Below are 22,982 nucleotides of genomic sequence, written 5' to 3' on the forward strand. Positions count from 1 at the left end.
CATGTCGATCGAATGTGTAAAAGTGTTATATTGTATTTGACCATAAAATTTTATAATGTGGCATGAAATACGTTATATACATCACATTTAAAAACGTTATATTTCTTGAATCTATAACTTTGAATCTTTATAGTCGAAACAGCGAACGTTTATAGCGAAATAATAATTACGTTTAACCGTGTTACATGCCTAGGTAGAGTGGCACGTAATGCAACAAATTTTATTGCTTGCAATTTACAAAACTAATTGGATTTAAATATTAAGAATAATATGAATTTTATTTTTTGAATATCCATTATGCATACGTATATACATATATGATTGCGATTAATGTAATTTTTCTTGGTTTTGCTTGGTACATTTTAGATTAAAATATTCAAAGAACTAATAGAATTTCTATAAACGATGATCGAAAGAAAATAGATTATTCCATCTAGAGTAATTTTAGTCCGTGTACAAGCCAACATATTCTTGCTGATTTAAAGGATAAATTATGAAAGTTTAAGGAATACGAAATCTTTTCTTGCATATGAAAAATGAAAATTTATAATCATGTCGGTTTTCAATATACATATGTATATATGCAAATATGGTACGACATGTACGCAATATATATAGACGAATGAACTTTATGAATATTGAGGTTACATAAACGTAATATATATGAGTCTTAATATATATGAATGTTAAAATATAAATGTAAAAATAAGTATTATTTAAATATTATTTACAGCAAAATCTCATAAACAAATTATTAATAATAAATCGTTATTTTCATTTCAGTTAATTTCCTGTTCTTCTCTCAATAGTTGATCTTTATAGGGGAGATATAAATAGATGTCCAAAGGACGAGAAAGAATATAATTATCAATAAACGAAATACCAAAGACAAAATTATTCATTCACGAATACGAAGTATCAATTAACGATTTTTAGACATTTCTTGACAAACATATACCTTTAAGAATCAAGTATTGTGTTGTACTTAATGAAAATTGATACCAATCAAATACTTCATCTAGCAAAAGCAACGCTAGAGGACAAATCAATAAGTATTTGAAAGATAGTTTGCAGTTATAGCTATATAGCCTGAGGAACTAGGACGTTTTATTCGAAATTTAAAGTCGATCAAAGAGAAAATCGTAGATGAATACCGCATATGTCAGAGAGGAATGGAAGATTCGTGAGAACAATTTTCGGAATAGCAAGGAAACGTTGGAATGGGAAAGTACGATATGGTATTTTAAAGGATTGAAGACAAAGAAATAAAGTAGGAAATAAAGTAGGTAATGATGTTCTTAACTCTCTCCCCAAAGCGAATTTCAGGATTTTATATACAGCACGGTACATATGCACAAAAGAACGAGGCTTTTTCTGCGAAACATTAAACAATCATCGCCATGTTTTATCGTTAAAGTCGTTTGTGTTTGATTTTCGGGAGAAGAAAAGGAAGAAGAAGTAGAAGATAATATTGGTTGAGAGAAAAAGGAGTCATAATGTTTGTTGACCACAGTATCACCTGCAGGGGTCAATTGTAGCTAGAGTGGGGGATAGCGAAGAGCATTCGTGCAGGCTGGTGGTTCGCTAGTTTCGCGGTAGCGATAACCCCCGATGCGCGTGTGCATGCATGTATTTCGATGTGTTAGGTTTAGATAGATTCGCTTATACAGGGAAAGAGAGACCTCAAAGCCGTTTTCCTCGGTCGTTCAATACGCGCGCGCGCGAAACGAATCGACTTCGTCCCATAGTATCGTCACAGTTCTCGTCGGAGACGTTCGTGATTTTGCACCCTTGTTCAAGTCACAATTTACCGAACTATATGACGAGGGTACACCACGGTTTCCTTTCTTATTTTCCTTCATCTCTATTTCTATCTTCGCCTTTCTTTCCCTCCAGTTCTCTTTCTCTTATTAAATCCTTCGTTTTCTTTGCTGCCTGCTTTCTCTTTACGTTCGTTTCTCTCGTTATATTCAAATACGTGTTAATATCTATCCTAATCCCATCCCATCCCATCGTTTCGATTTTAACACATAATATCGCGTTCCCCTCGGCTCGTTACTCGCAAATTTATGTGCCTGATTCTTTCTTCCTCCTTATCCCATTGGCCGACACGTCGTTATCATCTCATTTAAATCCAATTTGGAACGCTATTCAGAGCTCAAGCTTTGAATCTCCTTGGATAAAGCAAATGGTAAATATGATTCGCGAGTGTCATACGTTACTGGAGTGACCAGTAATCAACAGACTGGGTTTTACGTCATTCCTTGTTGTTGTCCTATCTTGTTATTCGGCATTGTTTTCTATTCGCGATGCGATCAACCACGGGATCGTGTGTGAACGATATCCAGGATACGACGTCGCAGGCCAGGCCGGATTAGGGGTACATCGATCATCAAGATATCAAGGAAAAATCACGCAACGTCTCTTTCGAGTATACTCTAATACTTCCCTCATCCTTCCTTGTTTTTCTTTGCTGTCCCTCGTCACCCGGTTTCCAACCATCTGACCGACTCTTCGTCCTTCCTGTCTTTCTTTTCATTATTTCTGTGTTTCTTGCTTTCGTTCTCCTTCTTGACTTTTTTTACCGCTTGGTGGTGAAACGCGCCGCAGTGGCACGATCGTCATCGACGAAAAAAGAAGAATCTATATACTGTACCGCGACACACATACGAGTTCGCGCTCAGTCAATAGCAGCTGCATCCTTTGAAATTTCAAAAGAGGCGCAAACACAAGAGCATATCCACGAGTGCGAAACGAACGCATCGTGATCGAATACCAGAGACGACCGACGATCAAACTAGCGGAGAAGAAACTGCTGCCTTCCAGCCTGTCGTAATACGGTGGTGCTACGACGATATCGAGAAGCAGGCCCAGTCGGCGGTCAAACAATATTATGCGTTTTCTACGCTTTTGTTTATTATCGAGGGAAGAGATTCTTATGGATGAACGTGCACGAGCTGTCGAGTCGCGAAGTCGGTGAAAAAGAATAGAACGGAAACGCGATAAGCTGTACGTAGGAACCGCAACGATGAAAGGTACACATTACGGTGAGCCGAGGAACCAAAGATTCCAATGATACCTTCGCAAGGTGGCCGTGAGGGATACAAAGGTTCTGCCAACCCTCCGAGCAACGGCTCTGAGGACAATGGCTTCGCTAATCGACCCCGAGTGGCAGGCCTTTACGCGACGAATCTCTTCAGAGAAGAGCTCGTTCGATTCTCGTCAGGAGAGACTGCTCGATCTCATGGTCTCGCGCGAGATACTCTCGAAAGATCGCCACGAGAGATTGGAAGCCAGAGAAGTTTAAATCTCCCTACGGGCATAGCCGAGGAATTCGAGCTTTTGGATCGGTCGAGAGTCGGGATTTCGAGAACACCCCAGCCATTAAGGAGAGGAGAGACGGACGCTGCTGGTCACGAACCTAGATCCAGATTCGATGAATCCGCCACCAGACGAAGGGATCATTATGGATCGCCACCTGTCGAAAGGATTCGCGAGAGGGAGGACGAGCAACAGGAAGAATGTATTGCTCGATCCGCGTGCAGTACCCTTCGTGTGTCTCTCCTCGAGTTTCCGCTCTCCGAACAGACGACGTGGATGGAGTCGGACGTTGGTGATTCCAAGATACCTGTTTCGACCGATGATCTCGCTGGGAGAAGAGGGCCGGTTGACAGTTCGACGTTCGTTACAACATCTGCCTCGATACTTATTTCTCCCGCGAGTGAGACCAGCGAATGCGATGCAATCTCGCCTCCGGAAGTGGAGAAATCATCACCGCCACCGTATACGGGCCTCAGTCCGCCGGAGTATACCGGCCAAGAGTACGAGACCAGTGAAACGCCTTCGCCGATTTTTCCAAATTATCCACTGACATCGTACGCGGAAGAAACACATCACAGACGCTCGAGGTCGTCCATTTCGGACGCCGGGCTTGAATTCACTGCTGCACGCGACGAACGTTTAAAGCGTGATAGCCGATTCGAGTCGGAGCCGGATGAAGCTTTGGCGGAAGAGATCGGCAGATCGAGGCGAACCAGATCGAATTTAGAAAGGTCTACGGACGACGATGTCTCGAGATGTAGAGATGTCGCGAGGCTGCGACCTCCCTTGGCCGCAGCAACGGGTGTTTCGGCCGATTCTGGGACCGGTGATTCCGGAAGTGCGGAGATCCAAGTGGATCCCCTCGGCATTCCCAGAACAACGACAGCCGGTGAAATTCTAGATGGAAGGAACGGAGTTGAGAATGGCCAAGCCGCTAGTAAGTCGTCCATTAAAACTCCCACCGGGAACAATAAGCAAACGGTGAAACTCTTCACGAAGGAAAGTCTCGACAGGTTGGAAAACAAGACCGTACAGCTCGTCAGAGATTATGGCTTTCAGCCGAAACGACGAATGTCGGTCGAAGATGGTGCGGTGCTTCCAAACAAATTCGAACCTTTCCCAACTGAGCTTTACGGTAGGCCTCTCGAGGAGATTGACAACTTTATCTACGACGAGGTACGTCTTTAGACTTCTGCTTTTTTAAATTATTTTATCGGTTAACCGTTAGTTAACTCGTGATATAATTAATTAAACGTCATACATTCGATTCGATTAATATGCAGGCTGTGCCGCAACATCGGGGAACCGCTTCTCACCACCATCAACTCTGCACATGAAAGTAATAGAAAAAGTTCATGCGAACATGCGCACCATTCTATAAGTAGTTACAGCGAGTTGAGTTATAACTTTGGACTTTTTTTTTCTTTTTTTTTTTTTTTTTTTTTTTTTTTTTTTACAACTGGATTAATTCTATCAGAAGATGGATACATTGTATTCTACGCCTGTGAAAATTTCCATTCGATGATAAAACGTCTCCAATCTTCGCATCTAAGCAGGTCATTTTGATTGCGTCTCGCGAAGGTATGCAGATACAGTTTGTCAAAGAAAAACCTCGCTATAACTCGGAGACAAGGTCGTATGACAAGAGCATATGTTTAGACAAACCCTTTTCATCTTTCATGCGCAGGATCCACTGCCAAAGTGATTCCCCGATGCTACCGGACACCCCTGTATTTTAGGGTGGAGAAGGAATAATTATAAGATTAATATGATTTAAATTTATGATATAATTGTATGGTTGTAAAAAATAATTGTAATTGTAAAAATAATTGTAAAAAGTAAAACTAATCGCGTGGAAACTAGTCGTTTGATTTTTAGTCTATAAGAGTTTCGCTCGATTTTACTAATGCCAGCCTCGGAGTACGTCATATGCGTTCATTTATCGAAAATAGCAAGGATATCGCTATTTCCTTTTAATCCTTAAAAAGAATACTTCTTCTGGCATATTCATGGCGGAACATTTGATTCATGTATCACTCGTACCGTGTGTTTCAGACATTCTGCGTGGTATCGAAGAGATTTCGTAAAAATTACATTCACCGATTCACGGCGACAAACAGCTGGTTCATATTTTCCCCGTGGAATCCTATAAGGCGGTATTGTATTTACCTAAGCACGAATCAGTACTTCGATTATATAGTCATGGCTACGATAATATTAAATTGTGCCTTCCTCGCCATGACGGAAACTATCGAGGAAGCCGAGTAAGCATTTTCACGGGCCGCGCGCAACTTCTCGGATTAATCAAACCTCTAGGAACATAATACGTCATTTCTTCCCTTTTGTTTTCCAGATATATATTCTTAGCTATATACACGGCCGAAATGGTGATCAAATCGATAGCCAAGGGATTTGCGCTCAATAAATACACTTACCTGCGAAATCCGTGGAACTGGTTGGATTTCGTGGTGATCACCAGTGGTTATGCGACTATTGGAATGGAAGTAGGAAATTTGGCTGGGTTGAGAACATTCCGAGTATTGAGAGCCCTCAAAACCGTTTCCATTATGCCTGGTAAAAATCTTTAAGAAAGCCGACTTTCTACAAACATCTCCCTTTCTTTTCTCTCTTCAAGATTAGAAGAAAATATCGTGTAAAACCCGGCTTCCTAGACCGTGGACGCGACGGAATTGCAAATTGGTTTCTGGCGATTGCCGTGTTTCTTTAGTTGAAATTACTTTACCTTGTCAACGCAAAATCACAAATTTTGTAGACAAATTTCCGATATTCGTTCGTTCCAATTTAGCTATATCGTCTACTATGATATACATGGTACATATAGATAGTACAGTAAATGAAAGGAAGTGATAGTAACGTGATATAAATGCGATAGGGCAGGGTTATTTGGCTATTAAAAAGTGAATTCATGACTGGAAAAAGATTGAGAAACATTGGCGTTACAGTAAAATATAAACGATATCATTATCGTTTTGATTGACATGAAACAGATAGAATTGACACAATTCGTAAATCAATGAATTTGTTAGAATTGTCTATCGGAAAAAGTTACTTTAAAAAAAAATTGCTTTCGTAAGTAAATAACGGGACGAAAATAAGGATAATCGTTTATCGAATATTTTTGCAGGCTTAAAAACCATCATCAATGCATTGTTACATAGTTTTAAGCAACTTGCCGAAGTAATGACACTCACGATCTTCTGCCTGATGGTTTTTGCACTTTTTGCTCTACAAGTTTACATGGGTGAACTTCGGAATAAATGTGTAAAAATTGTGGAATTCAATAATACTCAAGTCGATTGGAGAGAGTACGTATTGTTCGCCGTAATATGTTCTACTTAGATTCTTACATGTTGCTTGCAAAGTATTTATACGGATACATATGTATTAACTTGAGAGACAATGGCTCGTTGACTCTCAAGAGGCATTAACCGATACCTTATATCGTCCGCAGGTGGACTTGGAACTCGTCCAACTGGGCATTCGATGAAGACGAAGAACCAATAATTTGCGGTAACGCAACCGGGGCCAGGTTAGCCAAACTTGGTTCTTTATTACGCGCGACTGCTTTAAATGATATATGCCAATTTTAACTCGAGGAACCCTACATTTTAGGCACTGCAACGAAAGTTACATCTGTCTTTGTGTTGGCCCAAATCCAAACCATGGATATACAAATTTCGACAATTTTCTGTGGTCGATGCTCACCACGTTTCAACTGATTACTCTGGATTATTGGGAAGACGTCTATAATAAGGTAGTTGGTCAGCTTCTTTTCCGCGCGGATAATTGTTTCGCCAAGCAATCGCTATTTACATGACAAGTTAGTTTGCGAGGTATAAAAAGAATTGCTACATTGGTTTTTAGGTATTGTCGGCGTGCGGACCTATCAGCGTCTCGTTCTTCACGGTGGTCGTGTTTTTCGGCTCGTTTTATTTGATCAATTTGATGCTCGCTGTCGTTGCGCTGAGCTATGAGGAGGAAGCCGAAATTACGAACGAGGTATATAATCGTTGTAATTATTTACCTTGAGTTGTTTGCCTTTGATCTTATCTTGCAACTGGTACGACAGGAACGAAGAAAGGACTTAACCGACCATCGCGAGGACTCGACGTTTAGTTTCGACCCGACAAAAATCAATGTGAAGACGCTTGCCAAAGAAAAGCAAAAGAAATTAGACGCGAGGAAAGGAGTTCTCCTAAGTAGTTACACGCGCAAAAAAACACGAAGAAGAAGACGTGGGAGAAGCACTGCCGGTTCTGGTTCATCTGGTCAAGATAAAGGTGGCTCTGTGCCAAGCAGGTATACCATTTGTCATAATAAAGTCGAATTGCTCGACAAATAGGGAAAATCGTTTCAACGATTTTTATTGTAACTTTCTGTCCGATTAGGTCGGTGACACCAAGCCCGAGCCCAAGTCCAAGACATTCGAACGTTCGACCGTCTCACTTACTTCTACAAAATATTAGCCCACGAACTGTAGAGAATAACGGGGTTCATAGATTGGCGCCAAATCGTGGAATGCTTCATTCTCGACAAGCAAGTAACAACAGTAATCAACACTCGTCGTTAGACGACTCAGGCGTTGTCGACGACCACGATGGCGACGATGTCACATCCGTAGAAGAACACGACAGGCGCGACAACAAAGAATCCAGGGCCCATTGGCAAGAGAGGATACCAACGAATAATAACGCCGATGGCAATGCCGAAACTAACGCGGTCGAAACGAAGAATGAAACGAATAACGAGACAGAAGTGGACAATGAAAGAGAAAAGTCACAGGCAACTCATTCCGGCGGCTATCTTCGTGCGCCTACGAACGTTCCAGTTTCTCTTGCCAGCGGAACTACTAGAGAAATTCGAGTGTTTAAATGCAACGGCGTGAAAACAAAGAAACAGATGTACACCTTGCCGCCAGAGTATCTATCGCACATTGTTATTTTAGGTAGGGGCAACGAATTTTCTTCATCGTTTGTACATATTCAAAGACAAGATTCGGTAATGATGCAGAAAAGGTGGCCTCGAGTCCAATGACTTTAACCTTGAGATATGTTGCAGAGGGGAAGATCCTTAGTAACATGTACTTTGTCCGAGGCATCGGACGGCCGTGATTAAAAAATTACGTTAGGTTAAATTTTTGGGGGGAAATCCTATGAAGTCTACCCGTAATTTATTACTATTTATTAATCACTTATACCGTAATAGATGTAACGCAACAAATATCGTTTTTCTTTTGTCATAACATTCGAACTACGATCGTCTCGCAACTCGGATAAAATGCACGTTACTCATAATTCTGCCCGGAGTATATCCCCGTAATTTAAAAGAATTGCAGTTGATTACTTACAATTACCCAAGATTCCATACAACAGTTACAACGATTCGTTTATCGTGGGTTTCAGATGATCTTCCCGATAGAAATTGCGAAAAGTGCATCCAATGCTGTATAGATTACGAGGGTTGGCTACGATTTCAGAATTGCTTGTACAAGGTAGGTATGCCAAAGAGGTAAAAGTAGAGTCGAGAGAGGAGCGTCTTCGGATATGAAAGCAAGTATTTCTATCTAATATAACGAGTTCGATATTCGTTGCGGATATGTTGGTCAAGGTGAATGATAACGAATAACGAACCAATTATTAGTAAAATACGATAAATAAGGCTAAGGATAGCAAACGAGAAAAATGAAAACGCTTGACTCTCGATTGACCAGTGGCTCGTATCTAGGTAGTGAGAGATCCACTATTCGAGTTGACGATCACATTGTGCATCGTCCTGAACACTGGTTTTCTGGCAATGGAACACCACGGAATGAGCGAGTCGATCCGACAGGCGCTCAACATCGGTAATAAAGTGTTTACCAGTATCTTCACCTTCGAATGTTTGCTGAAACTGTTGGCGCTGAGTAAAGATTTCTTCGCCAACGGATGGAACAATTTCGATTTGATAATAGTGTCAGCGTCTCTGATAGATCTTACTTTCGAGCTGGTAGACGGCCTGTCCGTGATACGCGGACTGAGACTTCTGCGTGTGTTAAAACTGGCACAATCCTGGACGACGATGAAGGTTCTTCTCAGTATTATTATTTCAACGATCGGCGCCCTTGGAAATCTCACCTTAGTTTTGGTGATCGTGATTTATATATTTGCCGTGATCGGCATGCAATTATTCAGTAAAGACTACACTTTAGACAAATTTTACCCAGATCCGGTACCACGGTGGAACTTTAACGATTTCTTTCACTCGTTCATGATGATATTTCGTATATTATGCGGAGAATGGATCGAGCCCCTGTGGGATTGTATGCGGGCAGAAGAGGAAGACGGGCCCGAGGCTTGCTTCGCCATATTTTTGCCAGCTCTCGTAATGGGTAATTTCATGGTGTTGAATCTTTTTCTTGCTTTGCTGCTCAACAGCTTTAATTCGGAGGAATTGAAACAGAAGAAGGAGGAAGTCGGCGATGACTCGAAACTCGCAAGATCGTTCGATCGTATCCGTTCGATTATACGGAAGAATAAATGTTCGCGCTTGTCTCAAGTTGTCGCTAAAGGGAAAGGGAAGGATGCTCGTTTCGAAAAGATCGTGCGACGCGTAATAGATCGGTCTGACAACGAGACTAAATACGCTATTCAAGAGACTGTACTCAGCCTTCCAAAAGATAACGTTTACAATAGATCTTATCAAGAAAGTTTAAATCAGCCCGTTTTTTCTTACGACCCAATGTACTCTCAGTCTCAAACGGAAGAACAAAGGACAAACGGAAGACAAAGAGAGAAGGAAGAAGAGAAGGACGGCTCGCCAGACGACGAAAACAATTATTCGAGTAAGGAAAAAGAGATTGAGGCAAACGAAGGCAAAGAGGAGGAATGTGAAGAAGTCGATGTCGTGAGAGACTCTTCGTCTTCGAACAAAGCACCAGTTGAAGAAAGAGTCGCGATGCTACCTCAGATAGATCCGTTTCCTAGACCCGAGGATCGGGTACCAAAACGACCTTGGCACGCGCTCGTCAGCTACGTCGATGAACTGACGGTTGGCGGTAGGAGAGATAGTAAAGGAAAATACATCGATGGCATGGGTTCTTTTCCTGGATTTGGAAGAAGCAACCGACGCAAAGAACCGCAAGATTGCTTTCCACGACAGTGTTATCAGAAGTAAGAATCCACTACTGCACTTGGAATTTCTCTCCTGCCAGCCAATCAATATGATAGCAATACGTTGTGTGTGCAGGTGTACCTGCATCGACCGGTGTATTGCAACAGCTATCGGCAAAAAATGGATCAGAATGCGAACAGTGATTCTTTCAGTCGTTGACACGCCTGCCTTCGAATGGATGATCCTGGTTTTCATTTTTGCATCCTCCATAACTCTTTGTTTCGAAGATATTTATCTAGATGATAATCCTTTCTTGAAGAAAATCCTCTATTGGACCAATCTTGGCTTCTGCGCGCTTTTCAGCATTGAGATGTTACTCAAGTGGTTAGCTCTGGGTTTCTGCAAATATTTCACCAGTTTTTGGACAATCTTGGATTTTATAATTGTCTTTGTAAGTAAAGCCTATACATTCAACAGCAGCATCGATTTCGTATCGTATATATGTGTTTACGTGTATGTGTAAGCGGCAGCACATACGTGCGCGCGAGCGCATGCTGTGCAAATTTCAAATGTCCATCGTTGCTGCATGGATTTTTCGTTCCCGCTGGTCGTAACTATCCTGTTGCGATTTCGCCACTTTTTCTCACTGTTTCCTTCATTTTTATGCATTTCTTTCTCAATCTTTTATATATGTCGCCTTGCGGATTCAGGTACGTGCAAAATTAATATCTTGCTCCTATTGCATCCGGTTATGGTTGAATTTATGGTATATTTCTGACGCTTTATGTCTTATTTTGGTTAATCATAATTTCGCTAATGTTGCCTAATTTATTTGCCTCTTCTTACTATATTATCTGCCACTTTCGATATTTGTGGCGGTCATAACGTTAGTTTTAACATAGCAATTGTAAGTTTATATTTTACAATTAGTTATAAAAATTTGTCCACCTAATTTTGTCATATTGATAGACTGATTACACTATTTCCTCCAGTTGCCCGTTATATTCTTTCCACCGGATATTTCCTTAACCTTATAAGAATAAATGACGAATTCCACTATTTTTATCCGTATAGTATAAGATAAAGGAAAATTTTAGAAACTACACATAATTCTGATTTCTGCTTGGCTTTGCTTATTCATTGGCCCATATCCATACGTATCATTACTTCGTGCTATTATTGTTTCTACTGCACTTGATGTAGAAGAGTTAAAGTTCAGGTGAGGGTATCCCGGTTAGAATAAGATATCATTCAGCTACTTTATCAATTGTATCTTTCTAGATTCTATCTTTGAATTTCAAGAAATGTATGCTAAATATTTAAATACGCGTATTTATCAAAAAATAACTACAATCTGCACTTTCTATTTAAATACATTTATTGAAAATAAATATATCATAGTTCCCATGAAATATCTGTAAAAATACGAATGACACGAAAAGATGTTCCGGACAAAAGTTGTATAGTATCGAGCAGACATTATCTATTTGTGCTTTTATCTGTTTGATTTTAGGACGATCTTGAAACGTTCTGTAAAGATGATATTAACATTTTTAAACGGCTATTTTTATTTTTTATTAAATATTCTTGTAGCTGACATTCTGAACGTATTCAAAAGATTACAAACTCGTGTCTTTGGTACCATTTTCCATCAAAATATGAACTTCAAAATTCAATGTGCCCCTACATTAGAATTACCCGCTATACACCACAGGGATGTATATCATATAAAGATGTTTCTCATAATGCCACCACTAGTATGACACTGCTGAAACACAAGTCCGCAGTTTTCCCAAACGTTTCCCAAACAGTCAGTTCTGAGCCGTCACTTTCAGATTTCAGGTAATTCCTTTTATCGATCTGTCGAATTTGAAAGTTTATATCTCGATGGCGGGTGATACAAAAAAAACGTAAGTTTATAGTATTTTGGGAACATCTGAATATCAATTACAAGAATATGTAATAAAAACCGGAGGTATTAAACAATTTTAATGTCATCTTTACAAAACGTTTTCAAGTCATCGCGATTTTATTTGAAACATTTTTCCATATCATTCGTATCTTTTCAAATGTTTGAACGTTTCTAGTGAAACACGACATACCCTAAGTCTACAAATATGCAAGGCTCAATAGAAATTAATTAAAGATAATTTCATGTAGCTTTTATACAAGTCTACATACTTAATACAACAAAAGAATGTATTCTATCTTTTTGTACATTTATAGATATGTGTACCATGAATCGAAGAGAATACAGGATTTGACAGAAATAGTGCAGTCCTTAACCACTTGTAAAATGCTTGAAAAGAAACTCACCAATACTGCTTTGCATGACATTCTAAACACCGTTATTATCGACGCTTCGTTGGCTGTTTATACAAAGTAGCTGTACAATTTTTGTTTATTCAATTCCTTGCAATATGAATTTTGTATACGAAATTTGTAAATATGAGAATTTGTAACCGTTTTCTTTTGAGTTAAACAAACACTAATTACTACATTATCTTTACGATAATATACTGCCAAGCTATATGTACAAGCAGCATGTTATTTTTTGGAGATTCGAAGAAACGAACGTGTCTTCTCAACAATTGTAATGTAACTTTTCTTGAACAGGTATCAACGTTTAGTCTGTTGATAGAAGAAAACGAAAATTTAAAAGTGCTAAGATCTCTAAGAACCTTGAGAGCACTGAGACCATTAAGGGCGATATCGAGATGGCAAGGCATGAGGGTAAGGAATTTGCTGTAGACTATGCTGGTAGATTGCTGGTAGATCTCCTGGGAGCTTGAAATTTAGGAGTATCGGCTGTTTCTTTTTTGTCCTGGCTAGATCGTAGTGAACGCGTTGATGTATGCGATACCTAGTATATTCAACGTGCTCCTCGTCTGTCTCGTGTTCTGGCTGATATTTTCTATTATGGGTGTACAATTTTTCGGCGGCAAGTTTTTCAAATGCGTTGACGAGTACGGCGAATTATTAGATATATCAGTAAGTAAAATCTCTTCTCTATCGTCTTTCTCTGCTTTGACGATCGCAAAAGCAGAGTACAGTGGAACTCTGTTTATATGAACGAAATTTTAGTAATGCCTGATTAACTGAACTCTAGGTGAGCTCCTATTATGTCTGGACTACCGTCGAGCATTAATCCGCTTATATGAATGTCTAAAGAAGCGTTCATTCGATCAATATTATTGTCAATATTTAAGGTTCTCAACATTGTATCGACGATATATCGGGTGCACTAAAATGATGGGGCTAGACTTTAGCAAAAAAACATACTTTAGAAGCATGCAGCACTCATCAAATAAACAGTCCCGGTTTTACAAGACGTTTTCTTACTTCAAGTCTGTAAGATAATATTTAAACACAACGTTTTCCAGCAGGTGAACCAGACGTGGCTGACCTGTAACATGACACCCTATATATTGATCAGCTATATATTGACTCTAGAGGATCTGTTAAACTTGATTCAGACTAACGATCACTCACTACGGTGAGATCGGGTCAAGTCAAGAGATTTTCATTTGGTTTGAACCACTTACCGCGAATGCTCTTATTGGATTATATGTAAACGATTTTGAGCTAATTTGACCTAATTTAACGTGATTTGACCGTGATCGCTGGTGCGAATCGTCACTTACATACAAAAATGTTCAGAACCTTAAATACCGACAATGATATTAACAACGATATTGGTAGGTGGGAAGAGATAGGTGGTTTAGGACTGCTATTTCTAAAATTTCACAAAAATATATGAACGAGTTGGTTATATGAACCAACTTGTGCCCCGACAGGTTCATATAAACGGAGTTTTGCTATATCAGGTTGCGAAAAGCAAGAAAGGAATATTCGAATCGACGAACGTTACTTCTTAGATTGTAAACACGAAAGACGACTGTCTGAGGAAAAATTACTCTTGGGAAAATAGTAAAATTACGTTTGATCACGTCGGAATAGCTTATCTAGCTCTGTTCCAAGTAGCCACATTCGAAGGGTGGATGGAGGTGATGCAGGATGCAGTAGACGCAAGAGGTGTAGATCTTCAGCCTCAAAGAGAAGCAAACATCTACGCATATTTCTACTTTGTGATATTTATCGTTTGTGGCTCCTTTTTTACACTAAACCTCTTTATCGGAGTAATTATAGACAACTTTAATATGTTGAAGAAAAAGGTAAGAAACACAACCGATCAAAAAGACGTTATCGAAGAATAACTCTATTACGTATTTCATCGAACGCTGAAACATTTTTTCCATTTCCCTTCTTATCCTTTTTATCCCTATTTTCAGTACGAAGGTGGGGTGCTAGAAATGTTTTTGACCGAGAGTCAAAAGCACTACTACACTGCCATGAAAAAGCTCGGCCGTAAAAAGCCACAAAAAGTAATAAAGCGTCCGATGAATCAAATCCTCGCAATGTTTTACGACCTATCGAATTCACGCAGGTAACGAATTTCAGTTTTACTTGTTCATTTACATTCCCTTTTTTCTTAACTACTCGTCTCCTTTTTTTTTTTTTTTTTTTTTTTTTTTCAAGAACCACGACTACGTTTTGTCAATTTCGTTTTATAAACAACTACGATGTTTCCAGATTTGAAATAGCAATTTTCATTTTGATATTCCTCAACATGCTGACAATGGGAATCGAGCATTACGATCAGCCTCATCCAATCTTCTTCGTTCTCGAAGTGTCCAACGCATTTTTCACGACCGTTTTCGGTTTAGAGGCAATCGTGAAAATAATTGGGCTTCGATATCACTATTTCACGGTGCCATGGAACTTGTTCGATTTCCTCCTTGTACTGGCATCCATATTAGGAATATTAATGGAGGATATTATGGTAGACTTTCCGGTGTCTCCGACGCTCCTGCGAGTCGTGAGAGTGTTCAGAATCGGTCGAATCTTAAGGCTCATAAAGGCAGCCAAAGGTATTCGTAAACTGCTCTTCGCTCTGGTGGTTAGTCTTCCGGCGCTGTTCAACATCGGTGCCCTGTTAGCTCTAATTACTTTTATTTATGCCATTATCGGCATGTCAATCTTTGGTCATGTTAAAAAGCAAGGCGCGCTCGATGATATGGTGAGTAAACGTTATTAAAACCTTATCGTCTATTTCTTTGAATCTTTATTCCTTCGATCATATATTATCTGAACACGACATGCTAATTGATATTTCTTTGTTTTTCTCTTTGTGTTTTTTTTTTTTTTTTCGTTTCTTTTTTTCTCATTTTCTGTAGGTAAATTTCGAAACTTTTGGTAGAAGCATGCAATTACTGTTTCGATTAATGACATCGGCCGGTTGGAACGATGTGTTAGAGTCTTTGATGGTACAACCACCGGATTGCGATCCGACTCCGACTAGTCGACAGATGAATGGAAATTGCGGATATCCTCTCTTGGCAATAACATATTTTACTTCTTTCATCATAATCAGCTATATGATAGTTATCAATATGTACATTGCTATTATCCTCGAGAATTTTAATCAGGCCCATCAAGAAGAAGAGATTGGTATCGTCGAAGATGATTTAGAAATGTTCTACATACGATGGTCCAAGTAAGAATTGCTTTTGAACTGCCCTTTTATGCGTATAACAATACTATCTTTGGTTATGCTCTCAATCAGGATTTGGCATTAACGTATGTAACTGTGATTCGTAGGTATGATCCGCACGCGACACAGTTCATAAATTTCTCGCAATTAAGCGATTTCATAGCAAGCCTGGATCCACCGTTAGGAATTTCGAAACCAAATATGGTCGCGTTGGTTAGCTTTAATCTTCCTATCGCAAAGGGTAATAAGATTCATTGTCTGGACATTCTGCACGCACTTGTCAAGCACGTCCTTGGACATGTAGAGGAGTCTGAAGATTTCCGAAAGCTACAGGAACAGATGGATATCAAGTTTAAGAAACAATTTCCTACGCGCAAAGAACTTGAGATTGTTTCATCGACGAGAATGTGGAAACGTCAAGATAAAGCAGCTAGGCTGATTCAACGTACTATCAGGGAATTTATAACGTGAGTAACTAATCTTCTATTTCTTCTTTAACACGTTCACTGTGCTCCGGGGCATACATAGGGTGTCTTCTTAGATTTAAAATTTAAGGTTTGAGATTTAACCCAGTCCTATACCTCGTGTCAATTTAACACATTTTTCACGTTAATAATGATGTTATTCTGTCATTTGTACAAAAATTGATCCGAGCTTTTCTGACCTTTATTTTTTTTTTTATACGAAATGTAAATATTTAATATTATTAGTGACAAAACATGCGACAAAAATGTATGACGGTTGTTACAAAGGACCGTGTGCGTCAAATCTGACATGCATAATTCTTACGTTTTATCAAGTCCTTTGACAGTTAATTCGTTGCCTTGTAATTGTTGCACGGCAATTATGTATTCATTGTGTATGACCCATTCGAAATGCAGACATGTATAGATTGTTCTTTAAAATACAACAGAGTTTGAGCTTTTTACGATGACGTATCAACAAATTGATATTTTGGTTGATAAGAAAAACTACTTGTATTATATATAGAGAGGAAACTTAATAATATTAGAATTATCAATACAGTGAACGTGTTAATGGTATCTTGTAATGCGGATCGCAATAGAAATTCCATTGTGTTCAGGGCAAAAAAGGAACGTGAAAGGATGGCTCAAGAAGTAGACTCGCAGACTCAAACGTCGAGTCCTGGTGGTGGGAATGAGGGTAGGGGCGGGGGTGGATGGAGTGGCAAAGTATCGGCATTTCTACATGTGCATAGAGGTAGCCGAGCCAGTAGTCGCAAGTCCTCGAGGGCCAGCGACGCCAGCGATTTCAGCGAGCTCGGTACAGCTTCGGCATGGCTTTTTCCAAACTTACCTCTGCTGTTGCTCTCCGGCGCCACCGGTACTCACGAGGACCTGCCTCCTCCCGCTCTGACCGTATCCCGTCCCTCGCCGACTACAGAACAACAATCGTTTACCGGCTCCTCTGCTACTTCTGCTACTTCCTCTGATCTACACATTAGGTTTGCGTTTCTCCTTTTACTCGCAATTAACTTAGGGTAACCAAAAACATTTCGATAATTTATAACGGTTATTCGTAATTAAAATCAATTGAACTAATTTATTGATTGTTATACCGCATCTATTTTCATTTTTATTATAACTGTTATGGCCGTTGCTTACAACAGATCAATCGGGGGTCCGACTCTCGGCCGGCAGAATGCCGTTGAAAGTTATCCCGATGAGGAAGTCCCCAGTCTTCCTACGAAGCGCAGATCACTTCCGCCAAGCGCTACAACACTCTCTCTAAATACCTTACATCGTGACATCAAAGAAGCGTTTAGCAGACGTTGCGGTAGCCTCCGGAAGAAACATCAACCAGCACCAGAACCAGCTCCGCTGCCAATCGAATCTACCGATGTAAGCATACTTGTTACAGAACCCAGTCCAGAGAATTCAGCACCGCCTACAAGACCGGCACTACTTAGACGACAATCCGCCGCCACGGTCGTTCACGTCCTCGTTCATAGAGAGAGTGAAGAATATCGAGATACACAACCCGACAATGCCAGTTGATCTTAGATCGTTATGCTTGACATCCTTCCGAAATCAATTTAAACGAGAGGCTAGGCTGAAAGCCACCGAAATTTTGCTTCTTATCGCGTTACAGTGACCTCGAGATTCGAATCTCATCCGATTCCCTCTCCTCTCCCCCTTTCTTTGACGCTGTTGCCTTAACATCATTACCATCAAATGTTCTTACTATTTCATTATAATATGTACATTTGAGAAGTCTCAATGAAATTATTTCCTAACAATTACAATAGTAATAACTTTATAAAAATATTTATTCCGATAATTAGATCTTCTTGTAAACACAGTACGATTTTTCTTTTACAAAAGCTATTCTAACGAAACTTTTGATCCTAATGAATAATAGTAGCCTATTTTTAGTAATCAATTTATCTCGACGAGCTTAAATCTTTTTCTTATGCAATAGAAACAGTGATAGCTGGAATATATATAGTTGAGGTAGTTTAATTGACTCGATATTACATGAAACTCGCATTTCTTCTACCATAATTAAGGGTGATTGGACCAATTTAGTGAAATATATTTAAATTCCGATCCCTTCTTCAAGTTAAATCATTGATACGGTCTACTTGTTATAAAGAGGAATGAATAATAATTACGTGGACAAAAAAAATAATACTGCCTTAAATAGCATAGATTTTTCATTTGTATAATTATTTTGAAGAAAGAAACAAAAAGGACAAAAAAGAGAGGGAAAGAGAAGATGGAAGAAGGAAAACCAAACGGGAATTTTTAAAGAAGATTGTACACTTAGCCAAGTAGTTGTTTTTCTTTACACATTTAAGGAAACGTAGAATACTAGTACCGCTACTAATTTTGTATAATATCAGATATCATAAACAATAGCATTTATAGAACGTAAACGTATGTGATGTTTGTCTTATTCAGAATTATCAAGGAAATTGCGATATTCCTAATAAGTAATAAGATTACATGCTTATCGCTAATTTAGAATTAATAATATTTCTTTTTTTTCGTTCCATATTTGTTAGAAAGAAAGACTTTCTCTTCTGGACACGTTATAGCATTCAAGTAATGAATCGTATATTCACTACGCTAATGATCGATATTTAGCTTTCCGTATATGTATATATGTGCTAACTTTATAATCAATGTTATCTGTTCAAGAATATTGGAGAAAATGTAACGATATAATTTTCTTTTATGTTGGAATCAAATAACTAACAAAGAGAAACAATAATGTTCTAATTAAGCGAAATTAAAATTTGGTACATTATATATATAATATATATAATATATATATAATAATATGTATATAATATATATATATATATATATATATATATATATATATATATATATACACGCGAAAAACTTGATATCGATCATCGATAATCAGCAGAATAGTAAATTTATCGAGAGAGAATCTGTTAACATGTATGGAAATCGAACAATGCCCAGAAAGGATGGCTCTCTCTCCTCTAACGTTCTTCATAGCATTATTTTGAAATAAAATGCATTAATATGTTACATTATACATATAATTATACTTACATATCGCACGGTATCTATTGCTCAAAAAAGAAAGAAAAAAGGGAAAAACGGAGAAATCATAATGAATTTAAATCTCACTTTCAAATTCATATTGATTTCTACATTGGCATAATATACAGTATGTTCTGTTTAGCTGAGAACACTCGAATATGTGGAAAAATACAAATGATACGAAAAAATGTTTTATTCCTTTGTAAATTCCAGATATTTGAACTTTTCTAGTTAAACAGGACATACTGTATGTATTGCTTTTCTTTCCATTTTCTATATAATTAAAAAACAACAAATCAAGAGCAAGCCAGTAAATATAGCTACATACAGTATGTCAAGTACAAGAAACGACAGTATTATAGATATCTTTGTTTTTTGGTTCATTTCATTCAACTAATTATAACATGAAAAAGGTTTATGTAAACCTAACGATGTATACTTGTCTTCGAAGAGAAATCTTATAAGTTTAGTAATTAACAAATTGATATAAATATGAATATGGATATGATATGAATATAAACGAATAAGGTAAAATTTCTACATATTTAGAACAATGATACAATTTGTTTTTATAATTTTATTGAAATTCGTGAAACTGAATTTATCAATGAATTTATACCAATCTAGAAAGAATTATTTTCTTTTCCGGATAAAATTGTATAAACAATAAACAGTATAAACAGTTTTTACTGTTTAACTATTAAAGACTATTATATTCAGAACTGTACTTTGTATGAAAGAAATTTTTAAATCTTCGACGATGAGTATTATAGATATCGCTCATTTACTACACAAGGACATCACTTGAATAACTTGAATTATTGATACAGAAAAAGCAATTGTTCCTTGTATGTACCTCTTTTGGAGTTTTATAAATTAACTTCAAAAATTCACCACATCAGGGCAACAGTTATCCGCTGTTATTTATACTAATAGCTATCGCTGTTGCATCATCATGAAACTATAACAATTTAAAACATTCAAACTCTTCTTTTTTCTGTTTTGTCATTGTTGCAGCAAATGAGCGATATGTAATGTATACATACGTATATATACGTGTATCATATAATGTTGTATGTATATATATGTACACGTATAAATATAAAATTAATATGTGTAAAAAATAATTTTTTATTTTATTTTTTCTTTGTTATGCTAAATTTGTGTGACAAAATCATAGAAAACTATGTCATCTAACATTCGTACAACATGGAACTAAAAATTAAGAAATATTTAATGACAGAAAAGGAGAGAGGTAGGAAAGAGCAGAAGGAAGAAGTGGGGAAAAAAATTTTTTAAATAGATTCACATAGAGAAAGGAACAACGAATTTTGTAGTAATTAGTTACATTTTTAGCGTAACCTTATTGGATCATCTTCATTTATTTATTTGTTTATTTAATATTCAAATCCCTAAAATTTAAAAAGTCACACAATTTATTGATTCTTATAACAATAGATGTTCACGTTAACATTTTCATATTTTCCTTTCACAAATTAAACGTTGCCATTAACACGTCACGACCTCTCGTGGACCTATAGTGCCTATTGTTAGAAAACGATTGCGAGTTAATATAATATGTATACAAAAATATAAACATGTATATTAGATTTTCATATTACAAAGCGTTCGTACATGAAAACAGTACGAGCTAAATTTACGTAAAAATCTCTCGTTAGAACGTACAACGTACGTTACTTTTAGAGTTTAGCATTTGATGCTTAATGCTTGATAAATCTGTTTCTTCGCGCGTTGACTATAAGACATAGTTATTAAGTATAAAGGATCACTGAGAAAAAGGTCGATAAGTAAACCAGACAGAAAGATATGATTAAAGATAAAAATTTAATATTTCGAAAATATAATTTAATTCGAAAATGTGATCTTTCCAAGACACGCATTGTAAAGCTATGTATCATGTCAATTAAAGGCATAAATTATACTGTATGTTATTCATAATTGGCGCCTATACGCGCGATACGTCTAGATACTACATACAATATTATAAATATATCAAAAAAATAAGAGACTGGACATAACACGCGACTATCTTAAAACTAACGGATAGTTAAATTCCAAAAAATTGTACAATCACGCTCGGATATCCACCAGGGATCCGAAATTATTTAGATTATAAACCTTTCTGCGTGTCTGCGTGCTGCGTGCGTGTGTGTGAACAAAATTCGATAAAACAACACCTGCTCAAACCTATACATATTTAAATACACCGTCAGGATGCACTAACCTAACTATAAATTATTACTGCAACTATCAGCTTTTTCTTTCGACGCTGGAACGTGCGATCGATCGTGCAATTCATTGTTAGTTCCAATTAGTTTAACGTTCCTCACGTTTTTTTATATAAAAAAGACAGGAAAATACATCAAGGTGACAATATCGTTCACACAATACAATGAAACAACAACAAAAATCGAATGTTCTTTCATTCGGGCGAAAAGAAAAAAACGTATAGTTATGAGAAATCTTTTAAGTAATAATGTTAAAACAAGAGATACCCATTAATACAGGGTTAATGACAATCGAGGTCTTGAAGGAAAATTGCTTTTTTCTATTCTTCCACTATTTTACGCAATTTACTTTGAAAAAACTTAGTATAACTATTTCAAAATAATCAATATCGTTTACTCTTAACAGTCAATACTCTATTATTAATAAATAATAATTTCAATTTATTACAAAATTAAAATTATAACACTGTTAGGAATTCACTATAGATGAAAGAGTATAGATCATGTTCTAACATTCAACAATGATGGAAATATGACAAAATATAAAGATAAAGATTAGACGAAGGGAGGGGCGAAGAAGCAAGCAAACAGACAGAGCAGAAAATTCTGTACTAGTGTTGTAATGATTCATCAGAAAAAAATTAAAAACAGAGCAGTAAAACGTTCCTTTACATCAAACTTGTAAATAGTATAATGATCCTTTAGTTTGCAAAAATGACTGTTTTGTCATTTAAATTTATAAACAAAGACTCGAGCATTGTTCTTCCATATATATATCTATATATATATTAGTTCCAGTTAAATTTTATGTAAATTTCTATTTTCTTATTTGTTTCATAAACTCATTAGTAATATTACACTATGCATTTCAATTTAGTATGCTTTTAAATCATATTTGGCATATATTTAAGTCATACTTTTGTATTTAAATCAAATTTCTTCTCTAAACTTCTAACATATATAATATACTTGTACAAATGTACTTCCTCTTTATTATATTAACAATGCTCGATATAGTTTATAAGCTAATACGAGCAAATACTGAATTTTGAAATACAGTCTAATCAAATCTGACATTATAACACAAATGCTAACGATACTAATAAAAAACAGGTGAATAATAAGAATGTTAACCATGTATGAATGATATTATATAACTATTGCTAAAAAATAAATTATGGAGTTTATCATTGACATTTGTTTAAA

At 37.2% G+C, this 22,982-nt stretch overlaps 1 protein-coding gene across 6 annotated transcripts; it reads left to right on the forward strand.

The window, feature by feature from the left end:
- LOC126925978 (sodium channel protein 60E-like) lies at positions 1-22,970 on the forward strand. 6 transcript variants are annotated; one of them, XM_050741985.1, is made up of 22 exons: positions 1-4,497; positions 5,377-5,585; positions 5,675-5,895; positions 6,467-6,647; positions 6,794-6,871; positions 6,955-7,096; positions 7,207-7,341; positions 7,412-7,641; positions 7,731-8,287; positions 8,745-8,833; positions 9,067-10,490; positions 10,567-10,882; positions 13,048-13,164; positions 13,264-13,422; positions 14,310-14,606; positions 14,724-14,878; positions 15,025-15,511; positions 15,669-15,988; positions 16,093-16,452; positions 17,070-17,450; positions 17,616-17,847; positions 18,686-22,970. In XM_050741985.1, the coding sequence occupies exons 1-22, from the start codon at positions 3,073-3,075 to the stop codon at positions 18,755-18,757; spliced, it is 7,587 nt and encodes a 2,528-aa protein (XP_050597942.1). In that variant the 5' UTR covers positions 1-3,072; the 3' UTR covers positions 18,758-22,970. The 6 variants fall into 6 exon arrangements, with proteins under 6 accessions (XP_050597942.1, XP_050597941.1, XP_050597944.1 ...); XM_050741984.1 differs by having other exon boundaries at positions 17,616-22,970; XM_050741987.1 differs by having other exon boundaries at positions 15,921-15,988; positions 17,616-22,970.
- Positions 22,971-22,982: the final 12 nt, after the last annotated feature.

The sequence above is a fragment of the Bombus affinis genome, chromosome 17 (assembly GCF_024516045.1).
Source record: "Bombus affinis isolate iyBomAffi1 chromosome 17, iyBomAffi1.2, whole genome shotgun sequence".
In the NCBI taxonomy this organism is placed as follows: Eukaryota; Metazoa; Arthropoda; class Insecta; order Hymenoptera; family Apidae; genus Bombus; species Bombus affinis.

Bases quoted from the DNA above. Each gene is read 5' to 3' on its own strand.
- LOC126925978 (XM_050741984.1), top strand. From the start codon at position 3,073: ATGATACCTTCGCAAGGTGGCCGTGAGGGATACAAAGGTTCTGCCAAC. The intron at 7,342-7,411 runs GTATATAATCGT...CTGGTACGACAG, and splicing joins AAGCCGAAATTACGAACGAG to GAACGAAGAAAGGACTTAAC. The intron at 10,491-10,566 runs GTAAGAATCCAC...TTGTGTGTGCAG, and splicing joins CCACGACAGTGTTATCAGAA to GTGTACCTGCATCGACCGGT.